The 20,246-nt window shown below is 44.2% G+C and overlaps 1 protein-coding gene across 1 annotated transcript; it reads left to right on the top strand.

Annotated features, from left to right (window-relative positions):
- The first annotated feature begins 6,485 nt into the window (after positions 1 to 6,485).
- Positions 6,486 to 20,041, top strand: INHBC (inhibin subunit beta C). The gene is made up of 2 exons (XM_006171901.3): positions 6,486 to 7,035; positions 18,934 to 20,041. Exons 1-2 carry the CDS (start codon positions 6,723 to 6,725, stop codon positions 19,668 to 19,670), a joined length of 1,050 nt encoding a protein of 349 aa, XP_006171963.1. The 5' UTR covers positions 6,486 to 6,722; the 3' UTR covers positions 19,671 to 20,041.
- The last annotated feature ends 205 nt before the right edge of the window (positions 20,042 to 20,246 follow it).

Here is a 20,246-nt window from a genome sequence, read left to right as displayed (position 1 = left end):
ACTTTCTTTTGCTCTGTCTCTCTGGTGAGCCCATGCACCCTATAGAAAAATCTCTCTTAAAAAAAAAAAAAGAAAAGTGGGACCAGCAGATGGCATAATAGTCATGTCACTGGACTTCCATGTAATAGACCATAGTTCAAATCCCGGATTCAACATCTTAAAAAAACTCATGTCAGGTACATGTGCGTGCATGCCCAAAATCTCAAGAGATGAAGAGAAGAGATTGTGGTATGGTCACCCCCCACAGGGGGTGATTTCTCACTTTCTGTCTCTCTGTCTCTTTGGTTTTTAAAAAACCCAAAAAAAAAAACCCCCCCTCTAAAAAAAAAAAAAAAAAAAAAAAAAAAGAATGTAACTAGAGGGACCAGCAGGTGACATGGTGATTAGGGTGCTGGACTCCTATTTGGCCAACCAAGTTCAAGTCCCAGACCTGGTGACTTGCTTTCTCATTTTCTCTAGCTCTCTGTGACTCTCTGGTGAATCTTATAGCAAATTTTAAAATAATAATAATTAATAAAATTAAATAAATAATAAAACAAGAAAAGTAACTGAAAAAGACAGATTACAAAGGACCTTGTATGCCCAGGGTGAAACAGTCTAAATTCTTCCTGGGACAAGCCCAGTAACTGAAGAACGAGTAAGGTGGGAATATTGAGACATTGATCCCTGCAAGGAGCCTCCTCTTCTCTTCCCCCTTGGCTGGCTTCACAGAGAAAAGAGCAGCTGAAGTCATCCTGGGAAGGAGAGGGTTTGGGAACTACATGCTTTACTCAAGACATGAAACAAATAGTAATATGACTACCTCCCCCAAACTCAGAGTTATCATGTAAGAATGCAGAAAGGGATATTAAAACATTAGAGATAAGATCAGTCTCTAGGCTAGAGTGAAGAGGAGTGGAAAGTGATTACTAATGGGCAGTTTCTTTTTGGGGTGATGAAAATATTCTCTTGTTTGTGGAGTTTCTTTCTTCCATAAGCAAGAGACATAGCACCCCCTCAACAAGGTCTTGGTGCCACCATCCACCCCTAGCCAGTTTTGGCCAATGAGGGATCACTGGGGCATGTACATAGAATATTCAGTGAGGTTTCTATATGTGAACCCAGATCCTTCCCATGTAAGCCAGCTGTATCAAGCCTTCCACTGCCATTATACCACTGTCAGGCCCCTGAAAATATCTTTACATTAGATAGTGGCAATAGTTGCACAATACTGTGACAAGACAAAAACTCACTGACCTGTACACTCTAACAAGGTGAACTTTGGGGCCGACTGGTGGCATGGTGGTTAAGGCGATGGATCCCACCAGGCCAGCTCAGCAGTTGGAGTCCTGGATCCTGTGGCTTGGAAAATACACTGGGCAGGCATGAGTATGTACAAGTGTGTTTGCCCAAAATCCAGAGAAAAGGATGGAGCAGAAGGGATTGCAGGATGACCACCCCCCAGGAGGTCCTTTCTTACTTTCTCTCGCTCTCTCCTACCAGCACACACATCGTATAGCAAATTTTTTGAATGAATTTTATGGTATATGAATTGTATGAAACTGCTATTTTAATAATAAACCAATACATTTCTACTTGAAACTGATAAGTCTACTTCTATCATAGCTCTTTAAAAACAAAATAAAGGGGGCAGGCAAATGGCATAGTGGTTGGGGTGCTGGCCTCCCACATGGCTAACCATGGTTTGAGTCCCTAATCTGGCAGCTTGCTTTCTCACCTCTCTCTCTCTCTTTCTCTCTGCTCAAATTTAAATAAATAAATAACAATGATGAGTAAAATTAAATAAAACAATCTTTTTTTTTTTTGTAAGAGAGAGTTTTGCTATAGGGCGTGTACACTCACCAGAGAGACAGAGACACAGAAAGCAAGAAATCACCCCCTCCCCAGTGGGGATGACCATGCCGCAATCCCTTCTCCTCCAGTCACCTCTCTGGATTTGGGGCATGTACACACATGCTCCCAGTGTGAGTTTTAAGTCACCGGGTCCAGGGCTCAAACCACAGTTAACTATGTGGGAGTCCAGCGATGCAACCATTACACTATCTGCTGGTCCCAATAAAACAATTTAAAAAAAAAAATTATCTCCTTTAGAAGAGAGCTGGGAGGGGATCAGCAAATGGCGTAATGGTTACATTACTGGACTCCCACATATCCAACTGCAGTTCAAGTTCCCTGGCAGGTTGGAACTCATGCTGGGTGTGTGTATGAGTGTGCCCAAAATCCTGACAGGAAAATGGAAGAGAAGGGATTGTGGCATGGCCATACCCCCTTGGGGATGACTTTTTTGCTTTCTGTCTGTCTCTTTCTTTCTGGCAAGCACACACACCTTATAGCAAAAATGTCTCTAAAAAAAAAAAAAAGAAGAGTGCTAAGAGAGTGCAAGAGACTATGACACATAGTACTATTAAATGACTTAGGTATAACCTCTAAGAAGTAGTCCTAATCGTTACATTAATCATTGGAGTTAGATAAATACAAACAGATAGATACATATTATACTAGAGGGCACATATGGACATGCAAATGCAAGAGAAAGAGAATGTCCAGTGGGGCCCAACAATCACACCCCAGTCCTCTTTCCTGCCATTCTCCATCCCATCAGGATCCTGAGCATATTTTGCAAAACTGCTGGTGCTGGGACTTTAACCTTGCTTGGCTGTGTGAGATGTTCCCACCTCTGTGCAGCTCTTCGCTGTCGCAGTGTGGTGCTAGCGCCAGTAAATACATTTGAAGCGCCTGTGTTATAGCTCTCGCGCTGTACACCGTGCTAGGAAGCCGCAGAAATGCCTTGACTACCCTGCAGGTGGCAATTACAGACACAGTGGAGTCTGGGAAAGGAGTGTCCAAAAGGGCCGATATTGGAAGGATTTCTTCAGTAAACATAGAGGTGAGGGTACTCTGGCCCACAAACAAATCTATGTGTCAGGAATAACACATGTTCATTAAACACTTACCATGTGTCAGCTACTGTTGTGCTTTCCAAAACTATTTAATTCTTAAATCTCTAGTGAGACAATCATCATATATCTTAAAAAAAAAAAATTTAGAGTAATTTTTGCTGTAGGGTGAGTGCACTCACCAGATAGAGAAAGCCAGAGAGACAGAAAGCGAGAAATCACCGCCCCCCTCCCCAAGGGAAATGGCCATGCTGCAATCCTTTCTCTTCCATTCTCCTCTCCGAATTTTGGCCACACATGCACACATGCCCAGCGTGAGTTTTAATCCGCTGGGCCCAGGACTTGAACAACTACATGGGAGTCCAGCAACATAACCATTATGCCATCTGCTGGTCCCAACAATCATTATATACCTAAAATTTCATTTTCAAAATCCTTAGAGCTAGACATAATAGAGAACTCAAAAAACTTCAAGTTTTAGAAGGTAAAAGAATACAAATACTGTACATTATATAGTATCTCCAGGGGTAAATCTCATAATCAAATATTTCTGCAGTAAAAATGTATAAATAGGGGCCAGCAGATGGCATGGTGGTTAAAGCACTGGACTCTCACATAGCTGACCACAGCTTGACTCTCAGATCTAGCGACTTGCTTTCTTGCTTTTCCTCTCTCTCTCTCTCTCCCTGTCTCTGGTGCGTGCACCTGCCCTATAGCAAAAAAATGTAAAAATAATAAAAAATTGAATTAAATAAATAATTGTTAATGTATAAATAACCTCATTTAGTGAGATTTTTTAAATAATGGGACCAGGGCCAACAGGTGGCATGATGGTTAAGGGCACTGGACTCCCACTGCAGGTCAAGTCCCAGATTTGGTGGCTTGCTTTCTCACTTTCTGTCTCTCTCTCACTGGTCAAGTTAAAAATAAAATAAATAAGGGGGGGACCAGCAATTGGCATAATGTCTATGTCACCGGAGTCCCTTATAATCGACATCATCCAGAGGGGCCAGCAGATGCCATCGTGGTTAAAGGTGCTGGACTCCCACATGGCCGACCGCAGTTTGAGTCCCCAACCTGGTGGCTTTCTTACCCCCCCACCCACACTGTCACCCTCTGTTTGAATTTAAATAAATAAATAAATAAATAAATAAATAAATGAAAATTAAAAATAACTCTTTTTTTAAAAAAGTTACTTAAATAAATAAATAAATAAAGAGGCCAGCAGGTGGTATGGTGGTTAAGGCAGTGGACTCCCACATGGTCAACCATGGTTTGAGGCCTGGACCTGGCAGCTTTCTCACTTTCTTTCTCTCTCTGTCTCTGGTGAGTATGTGTACCCTGTAGTATATCTTAAAAATTATAATAATGATAAATTTGTAAAAAATCTTTAAAAAAATAATAATAATGGCCAGCTGGTGGCATGGTGGTTAAGGTGACTAAATCCCACATGGCCAACTGTAAGGTTTGAGTCGCAGGAAAAAACATGCCAGGTGTATGCATGTGTATGCCCAAAATCCCAGAAGGAAGGAGAAATGGAGGAGATAGGATTGTGGTATAATCATTCCCCATTGTTGGGGGGGGGGTTCTCTTCCCCTTCTCTCTCCACAGGCAAGCACACATGCCTTCTGGCAAATTAAGTACGGGAAATAAACTTATTTTGTTTATGTCAGATTTAACCACCACATGAGTTATCACAAAAATTTATTGATTGCAGGGGCTTGGGGATTTTAGAATTGTGGATCATCATTTTTCCCATTTCTCATACAAAGAAACTAAAGCAAGAGAGGTCAAGTAATTTGACCAGAGTCACACAACTAGTAAAAGGAAGAGAATTTTAACTAAGGCCACCTGTCTTAAAAACATATGCTCCATGGAGGCCGGCAGGTGGCATGGTAGTTAAGGTACTGGACTCCCACATGGCTGACCACAGTTTGAGTCCCAGACCTCCTGACAGCTTGCTTTCTCACTTTCCTTTTCTCTCTCTCTGTCACTCTCTGATTAAACAATAAAAATAATAATATGGGAAACAGCAGTTAGCGTAATGGCTATGTCGCTGGACTCCCATGTAGTCGACCGCAGTTCGCATCCCAGACCCGGTGGCTTAAAACTCACGCCGGGCGCATGTGCGTGCGTGCCCAAGATCCTGAGAGGAGAATGGAGGAGAAGGGATTGCGGCATGACCATCCCTTCTCGAGGGTGATTTCTCGCTTTCTGTCTCTATGTCTCTCTCTGTCTGTCTGGCGAGCACACGCGCCCTGTAGCGAAAACCTCTCCAAAATAATAATAATAATAATAATAATAATGAGTTAAATAATTAAATAAAATAATTTTTTTTAAAAAACCTACACTCCTGAGCCAGCCAAGTGGAGCTGTGGTAAAGGTGAGTGGATCCCACATGGCTGAGAGTATGGTTCAAGTCCTGGATGCATACCCAAACTTCTGAGAGAATAGAAGAGCAAAGGATTGCAGCGTGGCCTCCCCACCACCGCCACCACACGGGCTGTTTCTCACTTCCCCCATCTCTTGTCTCTCTCCTGTGAGCACATGTGCCCCAAAACAAACGAAAACAAAACAGAAAACCCTATGCTCCTAACTCCACCCTCTACCCTGCCAGGTTATCCCTGCTGTGTAAATGGAGGCCTTTCCCTGGACTTCCATGACTCAGGATCTTTTGGGAGAAATCTCAAAGCTTCTTTTCCTAAGAATAAATCTAGATATCAAACCCCTTCTCCTAAGACACAGACCTGGACAGAACACCTGACCTCCCTTCTCTTAACCTTCAGACCAGATGGTTTAGAACCCTGCTAGGCAAAATCCAGTCAGAGCTAACAAAGCAATGACTCCTTGTTTGGGAATCACCCTTTGGTACTCTATCTTAAAATCTCTGATCTCTGATCTCAGGGCCAGCAGGTGGCATGGTTGTTAAAGGCCCTGGAGGGAACCAGCAGTTAGCGTAATGGCTATGTTGCTGGACTCCCACGTAGTCAACTGCGGTTCGCGTCCTGGACCCGGTGGCTTAAAGCTCACGCAGGTCGCGTGCGCGTGCGTGCCCTAGATCCCAAGAGGAGAATGGAGGAGAAGGGATTGCGGCATGACAATCCCACATGGGGGGTGATTTCTCTCTTTCTGTCTCTATGTCTCTTGTCTGTCTGGCGAGCGCACGCACCCTATAGCAAAAACCTCTCCAAAAAAAAAAAGGCCCTGGATTCCCACATGGCTGACTGCAGTTTGAGTCCTGGACCTGGCAGCTTGCTTTCTCCCTTTCCCTTTCTCTCTCTCTCTGTTTCTCTCTAATCAAATTTAAAATAAAATACAATGATAAATTTTTTAAAAATCTTTAAAAAAAAATAATAATGGCCAGCTGGTGGCATGAAATTAAATAAATAAAGAAAGAAGCAAAAAATAAATAAATAAACCCCAATCTCTCACTTTTCCCCCAGGCTTCCCAGCAAGGCCAGAGATATGAGGAGGAATCCATTTCTGACCTTTGTCCCTAAGCCTGGCAGCTCACCTGGATGAAAACTGTTTCCCAACACTGGCCCAGGGACATTTCTTTCCCCCAAACAAATCTACCTCCCTGCACATCCCCCACCCTGTAGTTTCACTGACTATGCGTTGACAGATTCTGCCAAGTTCTACCTGTCACTGGTTCAGTTTTCCAAGTCCACTAGTCGGCTGCTCTATCCCTACGACGAGGAGTCATGCCAGCAGGACACATGAGTGTCCTTCTGGGGCCCATGGAGGCCAGGACGGAGTTGAGACCGCAGCTGTTGAGACCCTGAGTCCTGGGTTTGTGTCACTCAAGGAGGGCCTCCCTCTGCAATGACCTCCTCATTCTTCCTGGTTGTCCTTCTCCTGGCTCTAACCACAGTGGCCACTCCCAGAGCTGGCAATCAGTGTCCAGCATGCGGGGGGCCCACCTTGGACATGGAGAGTCAGCGAGAGCTGCTTCTCGACCTGGCCAAGAGAAGCATCTTGGACAAGCTACACCTCAGCCAGCGCCCAACGCTCAGCCGGCCAGTGTCCAGGGCTGCCCTGAGGACCGCACTGCAACGCCTCCGGGGGCCCCCATCAGGGGCACTTCCTGAAGACCACAGGGGACAGGAATATGAGATCATCAGCTTTGCCGAGACAGGTGAGTTCCTGCTCTATAGCTCTCCCCCAAAACCTGACCTCGTGAGGCAGGACAAGTTTCCTCATCAACCTCCCCCCGACTGCCTCCCCCAAACCATTAAACTCCTGTATCCCATAGCCTGTGATCTCCTAACCCCAGATCCCACCCCCCTGACTCTCTCTAATCTTTCAGAACTGACCAATGGGAAGTTGGGAAGTTGGGAAATTGGGAAATTTCACTTCTTCTGAGACTGCCTGCCCTCATCTCTGACTTCTCTCTGTATGCCCCACAAGCTTTCACAGGCGATGGTGTGAGCCCATCCCCTTCCTGGGCCTGGACCTAGAAGCTGGGAGCTGGAGAGCCTGTCCTTCTCCGGCCCCAGTATCCAACCTCTCCAGTCTCCCTTCCCCCAGGTGCTTCATTTGGGTAAAATGATAAAAAAGAAAGCACTGGACTACCATACCTTCCCATATCTCAGGTCTCTGTATACCTCGGACGTCCATAGCAGTGTCCCCATATCAGTATAGGGTCAAAATGGGACTCAGGGGGGTCAGCAGGTGGCACAGTGGTTAGGGCGGCTGGATTCCTACATGGCTGACCACGATTCGAGTCCCGGACCTAGCAGTTTGCTTTCTTACTTTCCTTCTCTCTCTGTCTCTCTCTCTGGACTTTCCATCTCTTTCTCTATCTCTCTCTGGTCAACTTCGAAAATAATAAAATAAAATAATGACAGAGCCTTTTGCAAGCTTTTTCTTAGGTCTAGAAGACCCTTCCCATTCCTGGTTCCTGTCCCTTGATTAGTACCCACTCTTCTTCCTCTTCAAGACCCAGCACGAACTCTGGAACCAGGTAGTCTGGGCTCAAGTTCTTGCTTCACTACTTATTAGCTATGGGACCTGAGTTGTTAATAAAGTTTTCTCATTTGTAAAATGTAGATAATGAGCGAATTAAGTGGGCTAATCAAGTAAAGTCCTTAGGTTGCTAACATGGGAGGGAGAAGGAAATAGAAGACTCAGGTCCCAGCCATGAGAGGGTTGTAGTGAAAGCTGCTGTCTCCTCTCTAAAACCTCACACGGCAGAAAGGGGCAAGGCGGCTTTCTGAGGTCGCTTTCATTAGGGCACTAATCCCATTCAGGAGGGCTCCACTCTCATGACCTTGACCTGATTACCTCTGAAAGGCCCCACCTCTATCACCATGGGGTTATAGATTTCAACTGACAGATTCTTTTTTCTTTCTTCAAATTTATAATTATTTATTTTATTTTATTTTATTTATTATTATTCTTTCAATTTGCTACAGGGTACGTGTGCCCATCAGACAGGGAGCAATAGAGAGGAAAGTAGGAAAATGAGAAAGCAAGTCTCCAGGTCTGGGGCTCAAACCGCAGTTGGCTATGTGGGAGTCTAGCACTTTAACCACCATGCTACCTGCTGGACCTTTAACTTATGAATTTCAAGAGGACACAAACACTCAGTACATAACAGCCTCTCTCCGTGAACCCTCTTACCATTCAGTAGCCTAGCCCAAGCTTTAAAGCATGGTGACTGGGGAGCCAGCAGGTTGTGTGGTGGTTGTGGTGCTAGACTCCCACGTGGGCAACAACAGTTTAAGTCCTGAACCTAGAGGCTTGCTTTCTCACTCTCTCTGGTAAAAGTTTTAAAAATATTAATAATAATAAATAAAAATAGGGAACCAGCAGTTAGCGTAATGGCTATGTCGCTGGACTCCCACGTAGCCAACTGCGATTTGCGTGCCGGACCCGGTGGCTTAAACTCACGCCAGGCGCGTGTGTGTGCATGCCCAAGGTCCCGAGAGGAGAATGGAGGAGAAGGGATTGCGGGATGGCCATCCCCCCTGGGGGGTGATTTCTCGCTTTCTATCTCTCTGTCTCTCTCTGTCTGTCTGGCAAAGCGCACACGCCCTATAGCAAAAACCTCTCAAAAAAAAAATTTTTTTAATCAAATAAATGAATAAAAATAAATAAATAAAATTAAACAAATAACTACTTCAAAAAATAAAGCATGGTTGGGGCCAGCAAGTGGCATGGTGGTTAAAGGCGTTGGACTCTCACATGGCCGACCACGGTTCAAGTCTCGGACCTGGTGACTTGCTTTCTCACTTCCTTTCTCTCTCTGTCTCTCTCTGATTGAACTGAAAAATAATAATGATATTAATAATAAGTAAAGTTAAATAAAAAAATAATAAAATATATAAAGCATGGTGGCCGGATACCAAGAGGACAATTTCAATGTGTAAAATGATTGTCAAGCTTCTGCATACAGCTTGTTTGCTAATTCCCCACTAACAAAGCAAGTCCCCTTGGCCAAGCCCAGAAGCAGCGGGGAATGAAATTAGACAAAAGGCACAGAAACCAGGAGGTATTTTTAACTGGACTACCAACAAAGAGTCTATTTTAATCAGCTCTCTGGTCCATAGTAGTTCATGTCTCTCCCACATGCAAAATACACTCACCCCCTCCCAACTGCCCTCTCCAAACTTTCACCCCATTTTGGCATAGGATCAGGCTTAAAGTCTAGGGCCCCATCATCTGAATCAGGTGCAAATGGAGGTGAGGCTATTTTGGCATTTCTTCAGGTGCCGGGGCCTTCAGTGGTGTCACATTGGCTCATGAGAACGAACTGTGAAAGGCTTCTCCCAACTCCCAAGTTCAGTGATGTCACATTAGTAGCTTGAAATCAGCCATGGTGGGAGAATTTATATTACAGAAGCTGGCAAACTTTACACATCAGAGCATGTAAATGTGTTCCCTGGACACCAGCTGTTAAACATTCACCAGCGGGGGGGAGGGGGGGGCTCCCACGCACCTCCCACGCACCTCACGGATGATGTCAGGAAACAAGGACAGGGTAACCAGTAAGAGATACTCCTGGTCAAATGGGTTATGGGAGACTGAAAGGCACAGGAAGACACTGACCCATGAAAATTCTGGTATCCCGCCTAGCATGTATCTCAGTCCACCCCAAATCCAGAATTCCCTTGGTTAGGGCTTAGTTCTGCTCCTAAGTAAGATTGTCCTACTGCTTACCGTCGCCCTCCTGGGTTCCTGTTCCGCCCTCTGGGCTCTTGACCTTTTAAGTTGCCTTTCCTTTTAAAATGAAAATGACTTGTGTTTGGGGCTGAGTACTTTTCTTAGCCTGATTTCTGCCCAAGAAGTCAGGGCTCAGATACTTTTTCATATATTGAATTGCCTCGGTTTTTTGTTTGTTTGTTTGTTTTGTTTTTATTCTGCTATAGGGAACATGCACTTGCCAGAAACAGGCAGAAAGAAAGAAAAGGAAAGAGAGAAATCATCCCCAGGGGGGAAGGAATGGCCCTGCCACAATTCCTTCTCTGAACATACACATACGTGCAGTGTGTTTTTCAAGTCACCTGGTCCAGGACTCAAACTGCACAGTCGGCCACGTGGGACCCAGCTGCCTTAACCACCACGCCAACCATCTGACCATGTCCCTTTCATTTTAAACTATTGCTGTTTTCACTATTTAAATTATCTCTAAAATTTTGTGGGCTTTCTAAATAATAATTATAGTCTACTCAGTTATAGAGAAGGCCTCTCATTCTATCAAAACAGACTAATTTAATTGATTAGTTAATTTATTTTTGCCATAGGGTATGTGCACTTGCCAGAGTGAGACAGAGAGAGGGAAAGTAAAAAAATCACCACCACTGCCGCAACCCCCACCCAGGGACGGATGGCCACTCCATAACCACTTCTCCTCCATTTTCCTCCTGGGATTTTGGACACACACAAACACCTGGCAATTATGCCAGGTCCAGGATTTGACCCATAGAGTCAGCCATATTGGAGTCCAGAGCCTTAACCTCTACACCACCTGCTGACCCTAAGACAGTCCCTTCTTCAGGCTACAAGTCAGTGTTGTAGAGCAATATCTTTAAGAATTAAAGAAGCTCTTTTAGAGGGTCTACAGAACATCACCCTAAATACTAGATCTCAACAAAATGTTAGCTCTTTAAGATATATATATATATATACACACATATATAGTGCAAGAGGGCATGTGCACATGTCAGAGAGACAGAGAAGGAGAAAGCACCCTTCAATGGGGCATGGCCATGCCGCAGTCTCTACTCTTCCATTTTTTTTAACTCTGGGATTTGGGGCACTCTCATATGCCTGGCGTGTTTTTCAAGCCACCAGTCCAGGATTCAAACTGAGATTGGTGGTGTGAGATCTGGCTCCCTTAACCACTAGGGTAAGGAGCCAGCCCAAAATGTTGTATCTTTACAAAAAGTTTTACAGATGACCCTTTATTTGCTTTGATCTTTACTCTAAGACTGTGTTTTACTGACAGTGACCTGGCTTTTATTTTTGCCCTGATGTGATTAGAGAGCCTTTTGCCAGACAGAAAGAAGAGGAATGAGAAAGGATTTTATTTTTATTTTTCAACTTAGCAAGTCCTTTTAGAAATATTTTCTCTGAATTCTGCCTGAAAATTGGACACTTCCTTTTTAGTTCATCTCTTTCCTGAAATGCCTTATCATAGGAAGCTAAAATAAGTCAATTGGCATTTTCGGCATTCTTCCTGGAAATATCTTCAGCTAAATTCACAACTTAGTTAGAGATCTTTTCTGGCTTCCAAGTTATCATAGGTGATAGTCAATACATAACATAGGTTCCCTTTCTCTAGTTTCCAATGGCAATTTCCATACCAATCTTCCTGCCTTCATGAGCAGTCTTTTCCTTCCTTCTAACCTCTGCCTGCCACTCAACCTCAAAGCCAATGCTATATATTGTAATTTTTTGTTATGAAGATCCCACCTCTGAGACTAATGTCTATTTCAGTCATTTACTAATATAACACACCAGCCCCAAACACAGAAACGCAAAACAATAAATTCATTTTCTCATAACTTTGTAGCTTGACTGGGCTTCTCTGGACAATTCTGCTTCATATGGAATAGCTGACGTCACTCATGCAACTGCATTCAGCTGGGAGCTCAGATGGGACTAGAACATCTAGGATGGTCTCTGATCCTCTAAAGGGTCTCTCCATATGGCTTCTAATCTTTTAGTAGTCTAGCCCCAAGTTTCTTTTCTTTATTTTAATGCCAGAGGGTATGTACACTTGCCAGAGAGAGACAGAGAAAAAGAGAAAAAGAAAATACACCCCAGTAGGGCGCGATCATGCTGCAAACCTCTCCCCTCTGTTTCTCCAGCAGAAGATGGGGCACGTACACACATGTGCCCCGTATGTTTTTGAAGTCACGGGGGCTGGGATTCAAATCACAGTCAGCCATGTGGGATCTGGCTCTTTTAACCAATAGGTTACGGGCAAACCCTAGACCAAGTTTCTTTCTCTTTTTTTTTTAAGAATTATTTATTTGGGGGACCAGCAGTTAGCGTAATGGCTATGTTGCTGAACTCCCACAAAGTTGACCGTGGTTCGTGTCCCGGACCTGGTGGCTTAAAACTCACCCCAGGTGCGTGTGCGTGCGTGCCCAAGATCCCGAGAAGAGAATGGAGGAGAAGGGATTGAGGCATGGCCATCCCCCGTGGGGGGTGATTTCTCTCTTTCTGTCTCTCTGTCTCTCTCTGTCTGTCTGGTGAGCACTGTAGCAAAAAAACTCTCAAAAAAAAATTTTTTTTATTTGGGGGTCAGCAGGTGGCATGGTGATTAAGGCACTAGAGGATCCCACATAGCTGACCACAGTTTGAGTCCAAATAATTCTTTTTTAAAAATGAATGAATAAAATTAAATAAATAATCCTCTTTTAAAAGAATTGTTTGTTTTAATTTTACTTATTCATTTGGGACCAATAGATGGTGTAATGGCTATGTTGCTAGACTCCCATGTAGTTGACTGCAGTTCGAGTCCTGGACCCAGTGGCTTAAACTCATGCTGAGCACGTGTGTGTGCATGCCCAAGATTCTGAGAGGAGAATGGAGAAGGGATTGTGGCATGGCCATCCCCCCAGGGGGTGATTTCTCGCTTTCTGCCTCTCTGTCTCTCTCAGTCTTTCTGGCAAGTGCACATGCCCTATAGCAAAAATCTCTCTCCCCCCAAAAAATAATTTTACTTATACATTAATTTAATTTGACCAGAGAGAGACACACACAGATAGAGAAGGAAAGTGATAAAGCAAGACACTAGGTCTGGGACTTGAACTGTGGTCGGCCGTAGGGGGAGTGTCCAATGTGTTAACCACTGCGCCACCTGCTGGCCCCTCTTTTTCTTTTTTAGAATTATTTATTTGGGGGTTCTGAAGTGGCATGGTGGTTAAGGTGGTTGGACTCCCACATGACTGACCATGGTTCAAGTCCCAGACCTGGCAACTGGCTTTCTCTCTTTCTCTCTGTCACTCTCTGGTCAACTTTGAAAAGAAAATAATTAATTAATTAATGAGAATGAATAAAATTAAATAAAAAACAATTTTATAAATGATTTATTTTGGGGCTGGCAAGAGGTGTGATAGTTGAGGTGCTGGACTCCCACATGGCTGACTACAGTTTGAGTACCAAACCTGGTGACTTGCTTGCTCACTTTCTCTCTCTCTCTGGTCAAATTAAACAATAAATAATAACAACAAATAAAAATAAGTAATTATAAAAATTATTTATTTTATTTTATGTATTATTTTTTTTATTTGACCAGAAAGAGACAGAAAAAGGGAAAGTGAGAAAGCAAGCTGCCAAGTCTAGGACCTGAACCGTGGTTGACCATGTGAGAGTCCAGCACCTTAACCACCATGCCAGCTGCTGGCCCGTAGCCCATGTTTCTTTTTCTTTTTTTTTTTTAGCCCATGTTTCTTTAAATAATTGTGGTTGACTTCCAAAAGTCCGAGACTTCACTATGCAAATATTTTGCTTCCACCATGATTGCTACAATCTCGCTGTGAAAATCAAATCATATGGTCAAGTCTAGAATGGGTATGGGAAGGTATTACACGAAATTATGAATATTGGGACCATTACCAACAAGGTAATAATCTTCCACAACCCCTGCTGCTCATATGTCTGCTGACCATAACTAGAGTTCTTAAGAGATTCTAACTGTAGGGTGCTTCATGATTTAGCAAGAAAAAATTAGGTGGGCCAATCAGATTCTTTTCAGATTTTGGAACTGGAATATCAGAAGGTCAGCTTACTTAGCTAGGAGGAGCTGGAGTAGAAGGTTCTACATATTCAGGAACTGGGTCCACGATCTGGGGACCTGAAGAAGCTGACAAGAAGGCAGAAGAAGTAGATTCACAGAGAGAGAAAAATTAAATAGATTTATACAGAGAGACAAAAATGAGAGAGATCATTTTGGCTCAGAGAGCTATCAAGAGCAGCCTTGTTCCTGACTTTCCAATTCATATGAAACTTAGTTGAACTTTATTCCCTGTCCTTTGATGGCCATGAGAATAAATGCTGCATTCCCACAATAAAGGAATCCTTACTTCAAAAAGAAAAATAGGGCTGGCTCCCATGACCTGGTGGTTAAAGCAGCTGGATGCCACATGGTCAACAACCTGGTTCAAGTCCCAGACCTAGTGGCTTGGGAAACACACAGGGTTCATAGGCATATGTGCCCAAAATCCCAAAGGAAAGGAGAGATAGAGGAGAAGGAATTCCAGTGTGGTCATTCCTTTTGGGGGATGCTTGCTCCTCTTCTCTCTGTCTCTCCATCTCTTGGAAGAGTTCACATGCCCTCTGGAAAAAAAAGGGGGGGGCGGGGGAGTGAGAGCTAAGGCCATATTTTACTGGGCATTAATTGCTGTCTGAAAGAGTTTGAGCTTTGGGCCAGCAGACGGCATGGAGGTTAAGGCAGCTGGGTCCCAAATGGCCAACTGTGCAGTTACAATTTTAGTCCCAATGACGAAAGTTTCACTGGGAGGTGGGCCAGGAGGCAGTGTAGTGGTTAAGGTGCTGTACCGCCACATAGCCAACCACAGTTCAAGTCCTGGACCTGGCAGCTTTCTCACTTTCCCTTTTTCTCTCTCTCTTACTCTGTCCCTCTCTGCTCAAATTAATAGTTTGTTTGGGCCAACTGTGCAGTTACAATTTTAGTCCCAATGACGAAAGTTTCACTGGGAGGTGGGCCAGGAGGCAGTGTAGTGGTTAAGGTGCTGTACCGCCACATAGCCAACCACAGTTCAAGTCCTGGACCTGGCAGCTTTCTCACTTTCCCTTTTTCTCTCTCTCTTACTCTGTCCCTCTCTGCTCAAATTAATAGTTTGTTTGTGGACACTCCCACATGGTCAACCACGATTCAAGTCTAGACCTGGTGACTTGCTTTCTCGCTTTCTCTCTCTCCCTCTCTCTGTCTCTCTCTGGTCAAAGTAAAATAAATGAACGAATAAAATAAAATTAAATTAATTCTTTTTTTTTTTTTTGGAGAGGTTTTTTCACTATAGGGCGTGTGCACTTGCCAGACAGACAGAGAGAGACATAGAGACAGAAAGCGAGAGGGGGGATGGTCACGCCACAATCCCTTCTCCTCCATTCTCCTCTCGGGATCTTGGGCACGCACACACACGTGCCCGGCGTGAGTTTTAAGCCACCGAGTCCGGGACGCGAACCGCGGTTGACTACATGGGAGTACAGCGACATAACCATTACACTAACTGCTGGTTCCCTAAAATAATTCTTAAAAAAATCAATAATAATAAAATCTATTTAAAAAGAATTGTTTGATTCAACTTTATGTATTCATTTACTTATTATTTATTTATTTTAATTTGACCAGAGAGGAGCAGAGTGAGAGAGGGAGAGAAAGCAAGCTGTCAAGTCTGAGACTCAAACCATGGTTGGTCACGTGGGCATCCAGTGACCTTAAGCACCACACCACCTGCCAGCCTCTCTGGTCAAATTTTAAAAAGTAAATAAGTAAATATGGGGGCCGGCAGGTGGCATAGTGGTTGAGATACTAGACTCTCACATGGTTGACCATGGTTTGAGTGTCGAACCTGGAAGCTTGCTTTTTCACTCACCCTCTCTCTCTCTGTATATCTCACTGGTCAAGTTAAAAAATAGGAATAATAATGATAAATAAAATTAAATAGATAATTATTTAAAAATAAATAAATAAAGTTAAATAAAATAATTATTAAAAAAAAGAATTGAAGGTATAGGGGCCAGCAGATGGCATAGCAGTTACATCACTGGACACTCATGTGGCTGATTGTGGTTCGAGTCCTGGATCCGGTGTCTTGAAAGTCACATCTGGTGAACGTGTGTGTGCATGTGTGCCCAAGGTCTCAGGAAGAAAATGGAAGAGAAGGAGTATAGTGTGGCTATCCCCCCTGGGGGCTGATTTCTCACTTTACCTCTGTCTCTGTCTCTCTCTTTCCAGCGAGAGCACACACCCAAGGCAAAAACCTCTTAAAAAAAAAAGAATTGAATATAAGGGGCCAGCAAGTGACATGGAGGTTAAAGCACTAGACTCCTATGTGGTCAACTGTGGTTCCAGTCCCACACCCCAGTGGCTTGAACGGTAGCTTGAAACTCTCATCAGGCATGTGTGCATGTGTGCCCATCCCCGGAGAATGGAGGAGAAGGGATTGTGATGTGGCCATCCTCCTGAAGAGTGGTTTCTCACTTTTTTTTTTCTCTGTCTCTCTGTGTTTCTAGTGAGCACATGCATCCTATAGCCAACAAATCTTTCTAAAAAATAAAAAAGAATTGGAGGTATAGGGGGCCAGCAGGTGGCATGGAGGTTAAGACGCTGGATCCCACATGGCCAGCTGTGCAGTTCAAGTCCCGGACTTGGTGGTATAAATATCACACAGTCTCCTATAGGAGACTGGAGGAGAAAGGATGGTGGCATGGCCATTCCCCCTGGGGAGTGATTTCTCACTTTGTCTCTCTCTCACTGTCTGGTGAGCACAACACCCTATAGGAAAAAAAAAAATAGAATTGGAGATCTATTTGATAAACCTTTAGGATGATTTCAAAGTAGAAGATGAGAGTCACCAAGGTTTTGACTTAAGCAACACATTTACTAGGAGAAGATGGAAGAAGGAATAGACTTGGATTGGGGGATAAATCTAGAGGTATTTGAACCCAAAAAGTTTGCAATACCATTGGATATCCAAGTGGAATATCAGATAGGCAACTGGATATATAAACCTGAGACTCGGAGAGGCCAGGTCAAGGGATATGCATTTGAGAGTCATCAACCTATAGACGAGAATTGATGAGATCATTCTGGGAGAGAAGAGAAAGAAGTTTAGGACAGCCAACATTTCGAGTTTAGGCAGAGGAAGAGGAGCTGTTAGTGAGGGAGGCAAAGTTGGAGTGGCTAGTGTCACGAAAGCCAAGAGAAGGAACTTTAAGGAGGGAGTGGTTAACCATGTCAGACACTACTTAAAGCTCAAGTGAGATGATATGGAAAGATGGGTTTGGCAATGTGGAAGTGTTGATCATTTTGACAAGAGCAATTGCAGTAGAGTGGAAGAACTAGACACCAGTTAATGTCTCAACGGACAGGTGGGGGTGATGAGGGGAAATCAAGCAGCAGAAATAGAAATATAAAGAAAGATACAGGTGCCAGACAGTGGCTATGCAGTAAACCACAACATTCTGTGAGATGATTGCACATGGAAAAGTCGCTGGTTCGAGTCCATAGATTTCTCTGAGTAACTTGCCCATGATTTAAGGTTGGCTGAGGGTTAGGGGTGAATTGTGGTATCAAGATCCTGTTAGGGGTATATCTCTCTTTCTTTCTCACTCATGGAGGAGAAATATAAATAAACTAAAAAAAGAAGAAAAAGGAAAGGTGCAGATATTAGAACCAACTTGGTGAGGACTGATGTGGGGAATTAGGCAAATAATCATGCGGTTTCTAGAGATGAAAAGGAGGGTTGTCATGCCCCCAATTCTTTTTTTTTAATTACTTAATTTTATTTATTCATTTACTTATTTTATTTTAACCAGAGAGAGACACAAAGAAAGAGAGAAATTGAGAAAGCAAGCCACCAGATCCAGGACTTGAACCATGGTCGGCCATGTGAGAATGTCCAGCGCCTTAACCACCACACCACCTGCTGGTCCCTGTTGTGCCCCCAATTCTAAGAACAAAGAGAGGGGTATATGTAGGAAGGAAAACAATGATTTCCAGGTGGGGACAAATTGATTTTAATGTGCTGGCAGGACATTCACATGGCAAAATTAAAAAGATATTTAGGCCTGAAGCTCTGTGATTTTCCAAATCTGTATACCCAGTCCAGATATGCAAAGTGGTCTGAAATGGACATACAGCTTTAGAAATCACCAACATAAATATTGTGGTGGCCAGCCATGAATGTGTATAAGAGCTCTCCTCAGAAGAGCCAAAGAAATAAAATGAAAGTCCAAGACAGACGAGAACTCTTGTATTAAAGGGATGGTCAGAGAAATGAAAGCCAGCAAAGAAAACCAAGGAAGACTCACAAGAGAGTTATAGCAAAGCCAAAAGAGAAAAGATTTTCAGAATAAAAGGATGGTCAGTGATACTGTCTCAGTCCATTTCGTGCTGCTATAACAGAATACCACACACTGGGTAATTTATAATGAACAAATTTATTAGCTCATGGTTCTGAAGGCTAGAAGTCCAAGATCGAGAGGTCAGCATCTAGCAAAGGCCTTCTTGCTTCCTTAGTCTATGTTGGAGGGACGAAGAGAGCCTGGTGGGTGTAGGGGTAGCATGCAAACTTGCTCTTTTATAAGAAACCCGTTCCTGTCATCAGGGCATTAATCCACTCCTGGGGGTCGTGCTCCATGACCAGACACCTCCCATTAGTCTCCACCTCTCAACATGGGCATCAACTAGGCATCAAATTTCCAACTCGTAAACTTTGGGATACTCCACACCAAATGCCAAATGCTCTGTTGTCAAGTACACTGTGAATAGAGAGGCAGTTGGTAGAACTGACACTCAGACCATCACAATGACCAGGACTTCTTGTATTCACAGGCCTCTCCAGCACCGACCGGACTCGTCTTGATTTCCACTTCTCCTCTGACAGAACTGCTGGCAGCGTGGAGGTCCAACAGGCCAGCCTCATGTTCTTTGTGCAGCTTCCTCCCAATACCACCTGGACTTTGGCAGTGAGAGTTCTTGTGCTAGGCCCACATGCCACCAACCTCACAATGGCTTCTCAGCACCTGCTGGTGGTAGATGCCAGTGGCTGGCACCAACTCCTCCTGGGGCCTGAAGCTCAGGCTGCCTGTAGCCAGGGGCATCTGGCCCTGGAACTGGTACCTGAAGCCCAGAGTTCAGTCATCCTTGGTGGACCTGCCCATAGGCCTTTCGTGGCAGCCCGGGTGAGAGTTGGGGGCAAGCACCGGGTTCGCCGACGAGGTGTCGAATGCCAGGGAGGGTCCAGGATGTGCTGTCGACAAGAATTCTTTGTAGATTTCCGTGAAATTGGCTGGCATGACTGGATCATCCAGCCCGAGGGCTATGCAATGAACTTCTGCACGGGGCAGTGCCCAGTACATGTGGCTGGCATGCCTGGCATTGCTGCTTCCTTTCACACGGCAGTGCTCAACCTACTCAAGGCCAACACAGCTGTAGGCACCACTGGAGGGGGCTCGTGCTGCGTGCCCACAGCCCGGCGCCCACTGTCTCTGCTTTACTATGACAGGGACAGCAACATTGTCAAGACTGACATACCTGACATGGTGGTAGAAGCCTGTGGGTGCAGTTAGTCTATGAGTGGTGTGGGCAACCCAAGGTGGGCCAGGCAAACATGCCCTCATGGAGGTGCCCCTCCTTGAGAGGAGAGAATGGCCCCATTACTGCCTCTGTCCAGAATGGAGAGTCCTTCTTCTTGAACAATCTATGGAAATTATCCTACCTTTGACTTAAGGAGCTCTACATTTAAAGACTGTCATACCATCTTCATGACCACTGACCTCTCTCCTTGGGCATACTCTGTCCAGCATAACCCTCTTGTGTAACCTCCACAGCCGGAACTCTGATCCACCTCCAACCATGAATAGTGACTTCTGGTTCCCAGACAAGACACCCTTAGCTCACCTTTTAAATTTTGTTTTAATTTGCCAGAGGGTGCCTGCACTTGTTGGAGAAACACAGAGAGAGAAAGGGAACGTGCCCACACACCATGAGGAGTGGGCATGCTATAATCCCTTCTCTTTAATTTCTCCCTCCTTTTGGGATTTTGGGCACACACCCACATGCACCTGATGTCTTTCTCTCTCTCTTTCTTCTCTTTCTTTTTCTCTTCCTTTTGTTCCTTTTTTCTTTTTCTTTATTTGTAGATT

Source organism: Tupaia chinensis, unplaced genomic scaffold, assembly GCF_000334495.1.
Source record: "Tupaia chinensis unplaced genomic scaffold, TupChi_1.0 Scaffold150006_1, whole genome shotgun sequence".
In the NCBI taxonomy this organism is placed as follows: domain Eukaryota; kingdom Metazoa; phylum Chordata; class Mammalia; order Scandentia; family Tupaiidae; genus Tupaia; species Tupaia belangeri.
This window is presented reverse-complemented; position numbering and strand designations above follow the sequence as displayed.

Bases quoted from the DNA above. Each gene is read 5' to 3' on its own strand.
- INHBC (XM_006171901.3), top strand. From the start codon at position 6,723: ATGACCTCCTCATTCTTCCTGGTTGTCCTTCTCCTGGCTCTAACCACA. The intron at 7,036-18,933 runs GTGAGTTCCTGC...TTGTATTCACAG, and splicing joins CATCAGCTTTGCCGAGACAG to GCCTCTCCAGCACCGACCGG.